This window comes from Sinohyriopsis cumingii, chromosome 3 (assembly GCF_028554795.1).
Source record: "Sinohyriopsis cumingii isolate HCF-2022 chromosome 3, ASM2855479v2, whole genome shotgun sequence".
NCBI lineage: Eukaryota > Metazoa > Mollusca > Bivalvia > Unionida > Unionidae > Sinohyriopsis > Sinohyriopsis cumingii.
Window position 1 is genome coordinate 49,609,741 of NC_142963.1, and position 19,684 is coordinate 49,629,424.

The 19,684-nt window shown below is 33.7% G+C and overlaps 1 protein-coding gene across 1 annotated transcript in view; it reads right to left on the reverse strand.

The window, feature by feature from the left end:
* Positions 1-19,684, reverse strand: part of LOC149802826 (uncharacterized) — a 349,692-nt gene that overhangs the window by 86,053 nt on the left and 243,955 nt on the right. Inside the window, exons 41-44 of the mRNA XM_089952278.1 lie at positions 17,234-17,327; positions 12,845-12,965; positions 11,657-11,766; positions 1,641-1,758 (exon numbers count right to left, since the gene is read on the reverse strand). Of these exons, the coding sequence (XP_089808404.1) occupies positions 1,641-1,758; positions 11,657-11,766; positions 12,845-12,965; positions 17,234-17,327 (443 nt within the window). The remainder of the gene's footprint in view (positions 1-1,640; positions 1,759-11,656; positions 11,767-12,844; positions 12,966-17,233; positions 17,328-19,684) is intronic.

Sequence of the window (19,684 nt, forward strand, 5' to 3'; positions counted from 1 at the left end):
TGGATTTTCCCCACTAGAACCATTCATTATTATTGACCGTATTCACAGAAATAAACCAGAAAATGCAAGTGAAAATTGTGTACCTGTGTAGGCAATAAGCGATAAGCCATCATTCTCCAGTATGTACCATATATACTCCCTTTAAGTCATGTAACAAACTTCACAGACCCAGATCTGAGTCAAATAATGTGCCATCTGATCTGGGTCTATGCAATTTGTATGCAGTAATCAGTAGAACAAACAAAACAGGCCCTGATTACTCCTAACAAATTGAGAAGACCAAGATCTGCCAGTGCATTATGCAATACTATATCTGGGTCTGTGCAATTTGCAGTTGGACATATCTTGTAAGTGAGTATATATGGTACCATATTTCATGTAAGTTTTCATACATGAAAAAATAATTATTAATTCCAGTGTACGAAAAATTATATGTCAAATAAATAATTATCATTTGGTGGTACTGACCATGTACGAAAAATAAAGGGATCATACCTGAACAAAGTTCTATGGAGGACACGCTACTTGACAACCTAACGGTACAAATGTACAAAGTACATGTATATTTTCTGTCTCATTCTGCTCTCAACTCAAGAATCTAATTACAATAAAAACAAAAGTACTCAAAAAGATTTTTGTTATAAGTGAATGAGAGAGAGAGAGAGAGAGAGAGATGAATATGTCTCAGTGTGCAAGCTTGTCTGCATTTAGAGCATATGTAGCTGTTATGTTGTGTAATGTTGGCAAAATGATTAAGATGGTTTGAATGTGTATTAGTTAAGGGTATTATTTATTGGTAAACTGTATGTAATGATATGAGTCCACATTGCCAAGAAATTAAGTGCAACTTGTATTTTTACAGCAGCAATAATCTCATCATCAAATTGCAATAAAAAATAAAGAAATTGAAAACACATTTTAGTTACAGCATCTGCAAACACATGAGAAAGAGAGATGAAATAAAATTTTGTCAGTGTACAAGACCATATTTATTCAGTGTGGTTCTTATTTTGTAGCTTTTGCAAAGAGAAAAACGAATATTTTCAGTTACCTGACAATTGTGATAATCTTCATGTATTATGACCCTACTATATTTCATTATCAATAAGCACCGCTAAATCAACAATCATTCTTGTATTCAGTATGATGTACATTGTCACAACAACCACATGGCTATGCTGTGTTATTTACATACATAGGTCAAGGGGGTGTCATGTGACCATCCCCTTGACCTATGCTGTGGGCACCCATGCTTATGCATCTATCTTTCTATTTTCTCACCAACAATTAGTTATTGTTTTTATAAAAACAAAATGGCAATATGGTATTTTTTTATGTTTTGCAAACATAAATCTTCTTAGGAGAAATTGTATGCCAATAATTTAATTCATTTTTTTTTAAATATAAAGTGATATGCATAAAAAGTTATGATACATTTGAATAATTATTAATTTGATAACTGGATTGTGCACGAAAAATTAAAGGGTACGAAAAAATACATGAAATATGGTACCTGTTTTTATATTAACATGGTGGAACTAATTAATAACACTTCTGAGATTTACAAATAATGTACAGCATTCAAGCATACAGAATCAAAGGTAACCAAATTTATGCATATCTGGATACTTTATTATTACCATCAGTGCAACTGCAACTAAAACCATTTGGTAGGTCACTACACGTTGCTCCATTCAGGCATGGCTTTTTGGCACAGTCATCCAAGTCAATCTCACACATGGCACCAGTATACCCAGCCTAGAATAAAGAGTGTAAAAACCAGTCACCAATGTCAAGCTCACACATGGCATGAGTATACCCAGCCTAGAATAAAGGGTGTAAAAACCTGTCAACAATGTCAAGCTCACACATGGCATGAGTGTACCCAGCCTAGAATAAAGGGTGTAAAAACCAGTCAACAATGTCAAGCTCACACATGGTACCTGTATACCAAGCCTAGAATAAAGAGTGTAAAAACCAGTCAACAATGTCAAGCTCACACATGGCACCGACATACCCAGTCAATGTTGTTGTTGTTGTAGGGTTTAACACCATTTTTCAGCACACGATAGGCAATACATGGTGGCCAGTATTAATGGTGGAGGAAGAACCCAGGAAAACCCCAGAAAGAACCACTAACCCACGAGAAGCTACTGGCAAGCTTTCTCACATACCCACATTAGCTGAATCCGAGACTTGCATCCACGCAGACAGAGGTGAGATGGTAGTGATCCATAACGGAGAGTGCTTTAGACCACTTGACCACTCAGGGCCCCATACCCAGTCTATAATAAAGTAAATAATGTCAAGCTCACACATTGGACCCCTACACCCAGCCTAGAATAAAGGATGAAAAAAAACAGAAATATGTTGATAATACAATTATTCCCCTCTAAACATATGTAAAATTAAAGGGGTCAGTTGGGGGCATAACTTTGCAATGAGAGGTAAAACTGGGTGAAATCTGCCTAATAGTCAAAAAACGGAAGTTGATCATGAACTCAAGATCAGTATGGCAATGAACTCTAGGTTGAGGACTGTACAAGTTATGAAAACAATGATTTTCTGATTAATATATTCTGTCTATCTTCATTCACATTTTCTGATGCATCAACATAATTTGTCCATCACTGCAAGTTCTTTATGCCAGAATCAAGAATAAGTAATAAAGCAGATTTTCAAGCTGTTTGCCACATATGACCCACCATTGCAAGGGTAGTCACCTTGAACATAATTTTGGTAGTGCATATCTTAAAAAAAGTAAAAAATAAATTACCACATGCTTGCTATGGAAGTCACGCAATTGCAAGTGGCATCATCCCAAAGAATTCTATAGGAGAATGTCCAAAGTTTTCAATGTGTATGATAAAAATTGGAGAACTTGAAAATAAGCCTTCCACAAATTATTCAGACTAAGTTGATCAACCATTCTAGGGAAGAAGCTGGAACCAAGTTATCTACATGGTTGTTATTTAAGCCACACCAATGCTATGGTAGCCACCCTAAATAAAAATCCTAACAAAAGTACTGTGAATGACCAATTAAGTGCCCACCCAGTATTCAATGTTCTCTATGAAGGCACCTTAGGGTATGATTGACTCTGGAAATTACTGACCAGCATGTCTCAATAATATGAACCTATGGTCAAGTTATGAAATTTGGAACTAAATGTGCAGAAAGCATTCCTTTTTATTGTATGAGCTATAAAACCCATGTGTGGTGTGTTAATCACCATATTTAAAAGGATGAAGATCACTGATTAGCTGAAAATAATTAACAAAAATTAACCATAATCTTTCATCAGAAGCCTACATATGGGTAAATTGTATGCAAAAGTAGGCTTCAATCTAAAACCAATTTCATTGTATCACTGTAGCTGCAAAAAAGCTACTGGATGTAAACTGGGCAATCTCAAATAGGTAGATTTTTTATGGTGGACACCTGCAAGAGAAGTTTTCTAAAAAAGGAACTATGCAGCATCTCATATTTACTGTTTACACAGTTTCCCAAGAAACAATTGTACTGAACTTGGTTCAAATTGGACTGATTGATTTGAGAAAGAAGTTTAAAGTGGCAAAGTTGATGGATAAAATTACTGGACAATAAACATCAGATGCAGAGCCATACCATAAGCCCACTTGGCTTATATGCAGGGCCATACCATAAGCTCACATGCCTTATATGCAGGGCCATACCATTAGCCCACCTGGCTTATATGCAGGGCCATACCATAAGCCCACTTGGCTTATATGCAGGGCCATACCATTAGCCCACCTGGCTTATATGCAGGGCCATACCATAAGCTCACATGCCTTATATGCAGGGCCATACCATTAGCCCACCTGGCTTATATGCAGGGCCATACCATAAGCCCACTTGGCTTATATGCAGGGTCATACCATAAGATCACATGCCTTATATGCAGGGCCATACCATTAGCCCACCTGGTTTATATGCAGGGCCATACCATAAGCCCACCTGGCTTATATGCAGGGCCATACCATAAGCCCACTTGGCTTATATGCAGGGCCTTACCATGAGTCCACTTATGTTCAAAGTATCCACTAAGAAACACTTCAGTCCATTAAGTGTTGCAAGTGTATATAAAAGCATATCACAGTCTTTGTATAAGTCCTTGCAAGAAGCATGAATGGGGAGCAAATGAACGGATATTTTATCAGTCTACCTCTCCAAATATAAAATCAAACATATGCATACATATGCTAGATTATATGCATACATGTGCTAGATTATATGCATACATATGCTAGATTATATGCATACATATGCTAGATTATATGCATACATATGCTAGATTATATGCATACATGTGCTAGATTATATGCATACATATACTAGATTATATGCATACATGTGCTAGATTATATGCATACATGTGCTAGATTATATGCATATATGTGCTAGATTATATGCATACATGTGTTAGATTATATGCATACATGTGCCAGATTATATGCATACATATACTAGATTATATGCATACATATGCTAGATAATATGCATACATGTGCTAGATTATATGCATACATGTGTTAGATTATATGCATACATGTGCTAGATTATAGGCATACCAGTACATATGCTAGATTATATGCATACATGTGCTAGATTATATGCATACATATACTAGATTATATGCATACATATGCTAGATTATATGCATACATATGCTAGATTATATGCATACATATGCTGGATTATATGCATACATATGCTAGATTATATGCATACATATGCTAGATTATATGCATACATATGCTAGATTATATGCATACATATGCTAGATTATATGCATACATGTGCTAGATTATATGCATACATATACTAGATTATATGCATACATATGTTAGATTATATGCATACATATGCTAGATTATATGCATACATATGCTAGATTATATGCATTTATATGCATACATGTGCTATATTTTATAGTTGGAGAGGCAGACTGATAAAAGATCTGTTCATTTGCTCCCATTCATGCTTCTTGCAATGACTTATAAAAAGACTGTGATATGTTCTCATCCTATGGGTCATCTCATAGGGTCCCTTAGGGTAAGTAGGTTCAATGAAATGACCATTATAAACTTTTACAAGGACATAGAAAATTATGTCTTACAAAAACTACCTTCAGCTTTCTTATTTCTTTGCCTTTTAACTTCAGAGTATTCTAATTTAAGTTTGTTTTGTCTTTTTCTTTTTCCACGTGAGCACAATTTTAAAATCAAATAGACTTTAAGATATTTTGTTTTATACACAAATCAACATAGTAGACAAAATATTCAGTCAAAAAAACAAACAGATTTTTGTCACAACTACCTTATACACTCACTTATAAGAAGAGTCCAACTGCAAACTGCACAGACCCAGATCTGCCATAGTATATACAGACCTGCCAACCCTACTGAAAAGATCAGAAGAATCCCCATTTATGAACCTATCTCCTGATTTCCCAAATTTTAAGAAAAAAATCCAGAATTTTGAAATCCCTGAGGAAAAAAAAAATGTATATTTTTAAAACAAAAACATCATTTTCTGGGTTCCCTGTTTCTGTTTCTGGTTTTCTGTGTCTGGTATCTTTCTTAGTACTTTACCATATCTGGCTTGACTTATGGTTTTCATCTGCCAATACAAAGAGATTGTCTCACAGTGTGGTTCTCTTTATTCGACTCCATCAATAAATCTCAGTATCATAATGGATAAGTTTGTCAGCAAGAAGTGAAAAAGAAGAGAAGAAAGTAACTGATGACTTTTCACCAGCCAAGAAAAAGAAATGGGATCAAAAATACAGGAGTGATTGGGAGAAGCAGTTTGCTTTCATTCGTCCATTGACTTGCTTGGTTCTTTCCACATCAAATTCTGTGTCAAAGTTGTAGATTTGGTAAAGCTGAAACTCTCTATGCAGATCATCAGTGTTGATTCCTTCTATGCATGTTGGAGAAAAATGCCATGTCCTTAAATGATACTATAGACCAGGGGTTGGCAACCTTTTGATAATAGTGTGCCAAAGTAGGATTTCTAATTCATTCAGCGTGCCAGCAACCTATATTCCTATAAGTCTACCTGCTCTACCATATTTTTATATATTATATAAGTACTCGTATATATGAAACTACTATTAAAACAAATAAATATATAAGTACTCGTATATATGAAACTACTATTAAAACAAATAAATTTGATCTTGAATTTATTATATTAATGTTTAATTAATGAAATTGAACATAAAACTTCAACTGAATGCAATTAATCTGTATCTCAATTAATGTGAGCCTTGTTCTTGCATCCTCTTGGTTAATTGTTCAATATCAGGTACATATTTGGTCACTTTCAGCTTCACACAGGCTTCTGAGTGTTTAGGTGTTAGGCGACTTCTTTGTGGACTTAAAACAGCTTTCATGTGAGAGAAAATCTGTTCACAAGTATAAGTTGAACCAAAAGCTGAAAGTAGAGCAAATGCAACTTTCTTCAAACAGATGAATGCTTCAAGGAGGGATGTCCAGCAGTTGAGAATAGCAGCTGATTTTTCTAAGCAGTTTCCTTCCAGAGATTTCCGCAATTCGGCAAATTTTGATGTCCATAATTTTGATGTCTTAAATTCAACATGCTGCATTTCAAAATCAACAATATCCATCCACCTAAAAAGTTCCAGATCTAATTGGGTAGTAGTCAGATCAAGCAAGTCAGGCTTGATGAGGTATGAAAATATGGGTCCATGAATTTGAAAGTCTTGACTTTGTTTAGCAAACTCCACTTTGAGTGATTCAATGTACTTCTGAAGCTCATCTATAATCACTGTAAATCGATCTGAATGAGCCTTCACATTTGGGAAGTACTTAAATGTTTTGGCATTGATATCACAGCAAAATATGTCCAGTTTCAACGCAAATCCTTTCCAGTAGCCAAAAAGTTCAAGTACTGTTTGACCCTGTCCTTGTAGATGCAAGTTCAACTCATTTAAATGTGTCGTTATATCTGTCAGAAACATCAGCTTCAACAGCCAGTCCTCATCATTCAATTCTGGGAAATGTTGTTCTTTTTCATCAAGAAACACCTTAATTGTTTCCAGACAAGAAACGAATCTATTCAAGACTTTACCTCGACTAAGCCAGCGAATATTGCTGTACAACAGGAGATCTGCATATTCACTCTCAATTTCTTGTAGAAGAGACTTGAATTGCCTGTGAATCAATGAAGAGAGGGAAACTATAAAATTGACTATCTTAACAACAGTTGCCATCACAGAGTGCAAGTCCAATGATGAGATCTTTGCACACAAACTCTCCTGGTGTATAATGCAATGGAAGTTTAATAGTCGACGTCCAACGTGATTCTCAAGAAGTGTGACAAATCCTTTCTTTTTGCCAACCATTGCAGCAGCACCATCAGTTGTTACACAGAATAATTTATTCAACTTGATGTTCTGATTTTTGAAATAGTTTACGAATGCAGTCAGAATGTCCTCTGCTTTGGTTGTATCATGAAGAGCTAGCAAGCAACACAACTCTTCATAAATACGATTATTTTCACAATATCGTGTGACTACAGCTAGGCGTGACAAGTCATTCAAGTCAATGCTTTCATCAAGAGCGACGCTAAATACAATAGCTTGATTTAATCCAGTTGTTTGTTTAACTGTTAAATTTTCAGCCAAATCAGTTATGCGCCTCTCAATTGATCTTGCAGAAGCTGGTATTTCTCGAATCCGAGACAGTATAGTTTCTTTATTTGGTAAATTACTGAACAGAATTTCAGCACTGCTCAAAAAAGTTTCTTTGATGTACTCTCCATCTATAAAAGGTTTGCCTCTCGAAGCCACACACTGAGCAATTTTGTAACTACATTCAGTAGCTTTATTCTTCATCCCAACTGCTTGACTCAAAATACCAGTTTGTTTCTTGAAACCAAAAATAGCCCTTTTGATGGCTTCACTTTTCTCTTCAGAGGTTTTAAACTTGGATTGATGTTTGGTTTCATAGTGTCTTTGTACACTAGACGTACGACACACAACACTTTCACAACAGAAAGCGCAAACAGCAGGATCCTTTGTTGTATGAATCCATATTCTTTTGTCCAATTTTCTTGAAATGGACGTTGATCAAGTTTTTGCCTTTTTTCGGCAATTTTAGGGGTACTGTATTTAATACAAGAACATAAGAAATAGCAATAAAACTATAAACATTTAAGACGTTGGCCATGTCCCTCAGTAGTGGCAGCATGCAGTGACTGGTGTAGTGCCTTTGGCGCCACACTAATATAGCCTGCTGCTGCCCAGTGAAAGCGGATATGTGGCGATACCTAGCTAATGCAAGAAATATTAAGAAAATGATATGGCGCTGTCCAGTGCAAGCAGCAGCCATTATGCTGACATACGTTGTTTTGACTTGCATTGAAAAAATCTTTCTTTCCACTTATTACCTTTTTTTGTGGGGGGGGTCTTCCATGCCATTGAAAATCGCTCTGCGTGCCAAGTCTGGCACGCGTGTCGTAGGTTGCTGACCCCTGCTATAGACTGTTTAGACATATCTGCAACACTTGCATGAATAAGTAAGTCATCCTTTAGTGGGATGCTCTCAGGGAAAAAAAGGATGGATCTGGCAAACTGTTGTTTCCAACCCTTGGGAGAGTAATGCTACCAATACTTTCAATATCACACAGCAACAACAATGCTGAGAGAGCATTCTCAATGGTCAGAAAAAAACAGAACCAGTCAAAGAGGCAACCTGTCAGCATCAACCCTGGAAGCTATCCTTGTTAGTGAATTTGACACCCAAAGACAAATAAATGATGAAGTTTTGCTGCGAGAAATGTAATTGTGCAACATACAATGAACTAAAATAATAAAAGTTAACATCTTCATCATGATATATACACCTTACTCTAGTACCTCCGATTTTTTACCCTGCCTCCTGATTTTTAATGGTGATTTGGGGGCATATCCCTGATTTTGATTTTTTCAGTGTTGGCAGGTCTGCATTTAGCATTGACCCTAATCGACATTATGATCCGGCAGGTCAGGATCTTTGTTGTTTGCAATCTGACTTGATTCATTAGTGTGTATGTATGTTAAATTACTAAGTATAGATAAGACAGATTTCTTGATAGTGTACAATTATTGTAGCGAATCTGAATCTAATTCAGTAAAAAAATTAACACAGATTTAGATTACAAATATGAATCTACTGTCTTATCTTTCATTGAAATGAAGTATTTAGAGTTACACTTCCTTTCAAAGTCAATATTAAACTGATACGGTAAAATGAGTGTATTAATATTTTTACAGTAACGTCCAATTATTAATTTTATTGTCTTAAAACCACAATGCATCAAGATCATTCAGTTCATTTTGTTTAGCTTTTGAGAAACTCCAGTGTTGTACACTAACAATTTACTGATTATACTCAGTGATATTTTGGTTTTGAACGCAAGGCAACACCTTCATGTATAGGTCCCAGATTGTAAATATATGTTGTCATATGTACAACAACCCAGAAAAGTTAGATCAAGATATTTACCTAAATCTGATCAGATTTAACTCTTCATATCATCAGGATTTTCACTGACCCATTATTTAGTGACTATAAATGGATGAGAAATCTTCCATATACCATTGTCGTCTTGCTAATATAATGCAATCAAAGGGCAAAGGGCAAACATGGGCCACAACTACATAATTTATTTCCCAGAAAACAGTGAAAATCAAACTTGGCCTAATACCAAACTAAACTTCAATTATACATGATGTCCTTTCAAAGTTACTCAGTGCAAACTGACCTCCAATGTTTTTAAGTCAAATATGTGCCATAAATCCCCAAAATGTAAGAAAACAATGAAATCAAATTTGACATAGACAATCTTAATGTAAAGTGAAATTTCAATCATTTAAGTTCTTCAAAAGTTACCAAGTGGAAATGAAATTGAAGGCAAAGTTGGGACAATTACTCCATACAATGGTGAAAAGTAAACCCATGCTAGGTTCTCTTAAAGTAAAGCCTCATTACCTATTTTATTTTAATCCATATAGCCTTCAAAAGTTACTCAGCAGAAACAAAGCTGAAAGGAAACATTCAAAGTCAAGGGAGAAAACAATTTTGTCAGAAAATGATGAAAATCAAATCTGAATTTGGGTCTTCATAATGCAAAGCCTCATACCAAATGTTGGCATCCTTTGAAAATCTCAGAGTTGAAACTAAAGTTGTGACGGGACATATTGGATGGACCTGGACAACACTATATGCACCCTCCATAATAAGCTGGATGTTATGAAAATGGCAATCATTAAACAAAATTCTACATATTTATATTATCTTAATGGTCTGTGCACAGTAAGGTATTTGTAGTGAATTTTTAAAAACAGTTTAATCCTGGTCACAGTTTGTATGTAAACATGTGCTAGCATTGTTACTTATTTACCAAAAAGTATATGATCACATTTTCACTTATCCTCAGTAAAAGTATCCTACCTGTACAGAAATTTCTCATGGATTCCGTATGGAATACTTCTGGAATCCATATGGAAGAGATATGGACTGAAAAACTTGGAATCAGACAATTTATTCCATATCAATTCCATAAGTACTTCACAGCAAGTGAAAATTCTATGTGGAATAAAGTTGCAACTTTAATCTATAAGCACTTTTTTCCATATGGAAATCAGGCTCATGTATTATAATATCATGGAAAATAATCTGATTCAAATATAAATATTGGTGGGAGTTAGAGTACATGTATATGTCAGTGTAGCTGATGTGGAAGGATGAATATATACTCATATAAATTTGAAGAAACACATGCATGTTAGTTTTCTTTAATTTATTTCCACTGTTGTTTAAAAACAGACAAACACATGACCAAAAAAGTAGAGAAAATGTTAACATGATCAGAAAATTAATATCTGGTAGTACAAGCATAGATGAATCTTTGGACTTAGAAAATTTGGTGCAAGGTAGATTCTGGGCTTGATCTGATGTTTACTCTGAAAAATAACTTTTTTGGCTTCCTATTAAAATATGCTTTACAAAAATCATACCCTAGTGAAAATATGACTGAAATTTCAGCAAAATCACAGTGAACATTTTTTGACATTCACTCAAATGTCCTTTCTTCACTAAAATTATGGTATTTTAGGAGATCTTACCAAAATTTCTGAAAAATATAAGTGAAAGTTACTGATCTTCAAAAGAAAGTATACTTACTCATAAGAATAACAGACACTTACATCTGAGTTCACTTTATATTATGAAACCTATCCAACAATTCAATCTTTAAATATCCAAGGCTCTAAAAGATGCAAACTAATCAACTTGTATCATAGATTTCAAACAAAAGGAACACTAATGCTGGATCCTCTGTGTGTATATAACAACCCCATATCGATATGTGAATATAACATCCCCATATCGATATGTGTATATAACAGGCCCATATCAATATCTGTATATAATATCCCCATATCAATAAGTGTATATAACATCCTCATATCATTATTTGTACATAACATCCCCATATCAATATCTGTATATAATATCCCCATATCAGTATGTGTATATAACATCCCCATATCAATATGTGTATATAACATCCAAACATCAATATGTGTATATAAAATCCCCATATCAATATTTTATCTAGTCACCTTGCATTCACAAGAGATTCTCATTCCTGACTGGAGACACAGTCCTCCTTTCTGGCATGGCGAGGAAGCACACAAGTCATCGACCATGTGACAAAACTGCCCATAAAAGCCTGCCAAGTTAAAAATTAAAAACTAATTAAATTAAAATTTAGATACTGTATTATTAACATTTTAAATTCATAATAGTTGAACAATCTCTACCTATGTTAAATTTGTTGTACTATAATTTCTTGGTATTTGTTGATCTTCTCTGAAATGGTAATTACACAGGACAGATGTGTGATCCTTACTCTTCACTGACATAAACTTTAATTTGCAAAACATAAATTATTAAACAAGATTTTTGCAGAATCCATTTTCTTGTCTTTGTCCATGTGCTAGTGAGACCTCATATCTGATTGTACAAAACTTTAACCCAAAATTTAACATAAAACTTATAACTTTGTTAGTGACTATAATTCTACCATTACTACTGTAACTTTCATGACATTACTCCATCACTATAATGCTGGTCATTTTACAAGGTGATTCCTCTTATAAAACAACATAATATGGCCATCTCACTATAAGACATACTCTACGACTCCCATGGACAGTGCTATAATGAGAAAATACTGTTGTTGTTGTTGTTATAGGGTTTAACGCCATTTTTCAGCACAAGATAGGCTATACATGGCGGCCAGTATAAATGGTGGAGGAAGAACCTGGGAGGTGAGATACTAAAATGGATTCATTTTCTACAGATTAATTAATCTATGTTATATTTGATGGACAGTAAACAGCTTAGTATGATGTATATAATAATCTGGATGCCTGATTTAATTCAAACTTCCTGGACACATAAAACAACATCAAGTACCGTCTTCTATTTTATAGATGTACTATATGTACTCTCATATTAAGCTGCATCAAACTACATAGATCCAGATCTGCCATCACATAATGTTCTGGCAGATCAGGATATATGTAGTTTGTTAGGAATAATAAGTAAAACACAGACCATCAGGGTCTGTGTTATTTGCATCAGACCATCAGGGTCTGTGTTATTTGCATCAGACCATCAGGGTCTGTGTTATTTTCATTTGGATCTGGCTTACAGGTGAATATAACTGACAGACATGGAAAGCTGTGAAAATATTCCAGTTTGAAAGCTTGATCATATTTGTATGATTTAAACTATCTTATTACCTTCTGGACACAGACATAGGAACGAGTTGTTAGTTTCCATACAGGTCCCGCCATTTGCACACAGATTTCCATCACACAAACTGCTCATATTTACACAATGTGGTGCAAAGAACCCTGTACCCTACAATGTGGGGAAAAAATAATTGTAACAAATTTTGTTATTGAAAAATTCTAATTATAGAAGACATTTTTCTGCATGTTACACACACTTTCATTTAGGTAATTGGATACCAACACTTACCATTATAGCTGTTGGATAAACTCTACAGTGAGAGTGGATTTTAAATTAACAACAATTAATGATTCCAATAGTCAGTTCAATTCTGGGTTTGATCCTAGAAGTTCTGGCAAATGTACAAGGTACAAGTGCAAGGTCAGTGCTATCCTCTAAACTCACCTGCTTATTCCAACCCATCTTATTTTAATGTCTCAGCCACCTGCTTATTCCAACCTATCTAAATTTAATGTCTCAGTCACCTGATTTTTTTAACCCATCTTACTTTAATGTCACAGCACCTGCTTATTCCAACCCATCTTATGTTAATGTCTCAACCACCTGCTTATTCCAACCCATTTTATGTTAATGTCTCAACCACCTGCTTATTCCAACCCATCTTATGTTAATGTCTCAACCACCTGCTTATTCCAACCCATGTTATGTTAATGACTCAACCACCTGCTTATTCCAACCCATCTTATGTTAATGTCTCAACCACCTGCTTATTCCAACCCATCTTATGTTAATGTCTCAACCACCTGCTTATTCCAACCCATGTTATGTTAGTGACTCAACCACCTGCTTATTCCAACCCATCTTATGTTAATGTCTCAACCACCTGCTTATTCCAACCCATCTTATGTTAATGTCTCAACCACCTGCTTATTCCAACCCATGTTATGACTCAACCACCTGCTTATTCCAACCCATCTTATGTTATCATGCTAGTGTCTCAGCCTCCAAGAATAATATATAAATGCCATGAATTTATTCACTTTCATGAGTTTATATTTTTGTGGTTTTGCAAAGGATATTTTTTTGGTACTTAAATTCATGATTAGGGAAGGGATCATATTGCTTCCACAGAAATAACATTGATTGATGGACCTTAAATTCAGGGTTTGTAGTAACCACAAAATTCTGAACAAGAGTTTTTCAATGGGACTGCGCAAAAGAATTTACTGGAATTCAAGATAAGATCATTTCCTCTTCATAACTGCTGAGTGCTAACCATCTGTGATATTATTATCATAAGAAGCAACATTACTTAACATTATAAGAAATAATGTATTGAAAGCCCCATGCTGATATGACCATTCATCCTGCAGAAGTAGTGATAACATTTTCAAGCTATCCAATTGGCACCATTTTTATTTAGAACTAACCATACATGATAAGAAATATTCTGGTGAAAACACCATGTTATTATGACTAACCATTTAGGAGAACTAGTGATAAGATTTTCAAGAAGGCTGCTGTGGCAGCCACACTGGACTCCAGATCAGCACCATTTTCATTTAGGACCAACTAGACATCAAAAGAAGTCTTCTTTTGAAAACAACATGTTAAATATGACATGATCAGAAGGAGCAGCAATAGCAAGATTTTCAAGATGGGTGCTGTGATGGACATACTAGATGTCCGATTGGCACCATTTTCATTTAGGCCCAACTAAATGTCTAAAGAAGTGTTTTTAGTGTAAACCCTATGATGATGTGACCATCCATTCAGAAGGAATAGTGATAAAAAGATTTTCAAGATGGCCTAATTTTATTTAAGACCAAATGGACATCTAAAGAAGCCTTTTGGTGCAAGCATCGTATCAATACAACATTCTTTTCAGGTAGGGTTGCAAAAACAAGATTTCCAAGATGACTGCCATGGCAACCATACATGGGCCTCAGAACAGCACTATTTTTATTTAGGACAAAGCAGACATCATACAAAATCTTTCAATGAAAACCCTTTGTTGATATTGTCATCAATGTAGGAGAAATAGTGATAACAAGATTTCAAGATGACCAATGTGGTGGCCATATAAAATATAAGATTGACCTCATTTTCATTTAGGATCAGCTAGACATCACAAGTGCTGACTATCCATTCGGGGGAGTAGTGCTAACAGTCTGATGGTGGCTGCTGTGGTGACCACAATGGACATCAGATCAGAGCCATTTTCATTTAGAACCAAAAAGAAATCACAAGAAGTCTTTAAAATGTAAACCTCGTGCTAGTATGACCAACCATTCTGGAGCAGTTATCAATAACAAGATTTTCAAGATAGCCACTGTAGCAGCCATACTGATTGCTGATCAGTACCATTTTTCATTTAGGATCATCTAGACCATACGATGAATAGGTATGTTAAGTTTCATTGTTATCTTTATGAATTTGAATTGTTTATTAGTATCTTTTTAATTTTTTTATTTCATTATATGCTATGGATAATTGTAGTCAAGGACATTGTGTTTATAATGTTCTTTATTATAACAGACTTTCTAATTATAACTAAGATTTTATCTTGTAAACATCTGAAACTTCTAGCATGAAATTTTTCGTTAGTTGCTTTTTAAAAAAAGAAATTAGTTTTTTTTAAAAAGAAAATGCTAATTGTGACCTGAGGTCAGGAAGAGGACAACATAATCTTGTTAATGGAAAAATTATGTATTTGTGCTTTAAAATCTGAGCAGAATCAGTTGTAATATTGTTGTATTTAATATTTCATTAGGGCTGGAATTTATTTATTTTAATTATTTCACAGAAGTAATCCTTCTCTGGAACCACAAAGTGCTCAAAAATAACATTTTTCAAAATAGAGACATGGATTCATAATGAAATTCAAATAAGGATATTTTCTTGAATTGTATAATTCTGATAAAAAAAACTGGTGGTACATCACTACAATGCAGGTCACCACAGACACATCAACACTTCCAGTGTTGGATTTATTTTGGAATATCACTAAGGTTTATTTAGAATTTTAATCATTAGGACTTTTGTTTGAAATTCTAGGACTATGTGGGATTTAATTTGCAATATCATAACTTATTTTGTACATTTTCATTTTGTATTCTAGGTAAATAAAGTATTTCATTGAATTTTACAAAGCTTGTTGCTTCATGCTCTTTTCTACCTCCTACTATAAGACCATAGAGTCATAATATCACATCAATCCTCCAATCAGTTTATGAGGAGTAGTGATAACAAACATGTGCTAATGGACAAAGGATGACAGACCATCCCATCACTCCTCTGGTCTATGATCAGTAGGGTAACAAATTATTACTTCAAAGAGTTCTTGGAATATGGTATTACATTGGTTAATACTCATGTTTGTTGTTATTATCTTTTTTAGTAATAATTAAATAAATTGATATTTGTTTTATAATCAGATAGGAGTTCTGTAGATGAGGTGACTTGCCAACCCAGACAAGGTGATCTGAAGGTCTGGAGGGAGTGGGTTACTGAGTTACACAGAACAATTTATCAAGAAAATAAATATTACCTATTTTAATTCCCATTAAAATCCCATCACTGACACTTTTTCAGAAAACATTTTCAATCTTGATTTATTTTTCGTAAGGAGAGTCAAGTTCCTAAAGTCCAATCACCCTTATATAAGCTGTCTTAATAAACATGTTTATCACAATGTTAACCTTGTATAAGCTGTCTTAAGAAATATGTTTATTACAATGTTAACCTTGTGAAAGCTGTCTTAATAAATATGTTTATTACAATGTTAACCTTGTGTAAGCTGTCTTAACAAACATGTTTATTACAATGTTAACCTTGTCTTAATAGACATATTTTATTCCAATGTTAACCTTGTGTAAGCTGTCTTAATAAATATGTTTATTAATATGTTAACCTTGTCTTAAAAGACATGTTTTATTATAATGTTAAGCTTGTGTAGACTGTCTTTATAAACACATTTATTACAATTTTAACCTGGTCTTAACAGACATATTTTATTACAATGTTAACCTTGTGTAAGCTGTCTTAATAAATATGTTTATTACAATGTTAACCTTGTGTAAGCTGTCTTAATAAACATGTTTATTACAATGTTAACCTTGTCTTAATAGACATATTTTATTCCAATGTTAGCCTTGTGAAGGCTGTCTTAATAAACATGTTTATTACAATGTTAACCTTGTGTAAGCTGTCTTCATAAACATCTTTTATTACAATGTTAGCTTTGTGTCCTCTTTTTTGTATACTCATGTGACATTTCCAGCATGAATGTGCTATATTCAGAAGTGTAAATTTAATAAAATTTACTGAAAAACAAGCAATTATCAGCCACCAATGTACTAAAAAGAACACAATTATGAATAATTAAAAGTACTACATGGGATTACTTATAACAAAAGCCAATGGAAAAAACTTACTGTACAGTTACAAGTGTAACCGCCAACCAGATCCACACACTGTCCACTGTTTTGACACTGATTGTTCACACAGTCATCTTTGTTTTTATCACACCTTGAGGGAGGAAAATTGGACATTACTTGTACCAACTAATAAGTAATTATAATTAATTATAACCAGCTTGAAAAAAAAAAAAAGACAACACAGTTGTAAAAATACGGTCTTTTCAAGATGGTAAAATCAATGCATTTTAAACTTTTTAAATGGCTACATTTGTCAGAAATTATTCATAATGCTCAACATTTCTGCTTTCAGAAAAAAATATCTGATACAAAAGAGCTGACTGAAAGTACTTCTTGCAAATGTTACCGATTCTAACTATTTGGTACTTGGAATAAGATGATGTGTGATTCAAGCTGAATGCCTTTAGATCTAACCTACTGTGACCCAAAAATTCATTCTTCTAGCCAAACTATGCAATACAAGAGAGGGAATAGATGTAGCCTGACAACCAGGCACACATGTACTAGCCAATCAAAATGACTGACTGCTAAAACTATGCACAAATTAACTTCACCTAATACATTCCATGATTACAGCTTCTTAAATAGGAATGCATAAAATTTTTAAAGAATATTTTTTTTAATGTGTCCTTAGAAACATAAATCAACTTTCTCATTTTGAGAATATGCAGTAATATAAATTTTGATTCATCTGAAAGGAAATATTGTAAAGCATACACCATCTTGTGTAACTTCAATTTCCAACTGTAAAATTCATTATCGTATATCTCTAAAGACAGTTGTTTTCAAACGTTCCATTCCAGAATTAATTTTGCAAGCTTTCCGCATCTGTAATATACTGCTTGTTAATATTAACAAAATGAAGATGAAATTAGGGATGGCTCCAAAGTTATACAGTTGTCACAGACATAGCCAATTCAGCACTTACCAAAGGAATACATGACTGAAGGAAAATGCACGGATATTAAGAAACTGCAATTGTCACAAATTTCTAGGCAAAACATTTTGTAAAAGAAAGTCTCATTTATTATATGAATAGGTTTTATGCTGTAAAGAATGAAAATTATGGCTACTGATTTATGAAAAATCAAAGTGCAAAAAAAGGTCAATTTATCAAAGCCTAAAGTTGTTTTGGTCAGCTTGGTGCTGCTTACATAGTTACTGTTGATGTTTAAAATTATGCAGTTAAGATTTCCACCACTGACAGAATCTCCTTGATCAATCAACAAATTTGAATACCCATGAAAATTAATTCTTTGCAAAACCACAATAATTTATATCTACAAATACATTCCTGTCAACATTTCAAAAGCAACTAGGAAGATTGAATAAAAAACATAGGGAGATTGGGACATAAGATTGGGATTTTTTTGTGTCAATTTCTAAATCCTCATTTTTATTAAATATTAACTGATCTTCTGTGTCCAATATGCATGAAATTCTCAAAGGACACACCATTTCACCTGTGACATGCCTTATTATCCCCCAGGACATGCCCTCTTCTCGAATTCTGGTCAGCTGTGGCCAGAGTGCACAATAGCTAAAAGTTAGTCCTACATAAACAAGCAAGAAAGCCAGTGCAACAAATTAACTGTTAATCCTTATCATTGCAATTAATTCAAAGAAACCCTGTTCTACAGTGTGTGTTTTGTAAGTACCAGCAATTAATTAGCAAATAAATGATGTACTAGTTTGTTGTAATTTGTGATGCCTAAATATGCAGTCTCAAGCTACCATATTTGTGGCAACTATTATTCCCCCCTTTTTGAATCCCACCTTATAACCTTTATTCTCAACTCAAATGGCATTTAACACCATGAACTTATTATTTTCACTCAAGGTTTGACATGGATTTCCATTTGTATTACAGTAGAACCTCACTATAAAGCAATAATTGGGGTCCAAAAAATTGGATTGCATTAATAGCTGGGTCGCATTAATGCAGGTTTTTACAGCATTTTTCATTTTTCAGAGAACAAGTCATTGGCATCTATATATATATATATATATATATATATATATATATATATATATATATATACACACATACATATATATATTCATCATATACATTAGACATATATATATATATATATATATATATATATATATATATATATATATATATATATATATACACACATACATATATATTCATCATATACATTAGACATATATATATATATATATATATATATATATATATATATATATATATATATATATATATATGTCTAATGTATATGATGAATAGGGTATCAACACCATTTACTATCGTGCTGCTGTGGCATGCAGTTCATCTATAATGCATGCAATTCCATTAAAAAATTACACACAGATTTACAATAGAGTATGAACTGAGTATTAAGACCGTTTACTTATCATCTGATATCATACCATCGGGGCTTGCAATTAATCTATACTACATGTTATTTCATTGCAAAAATT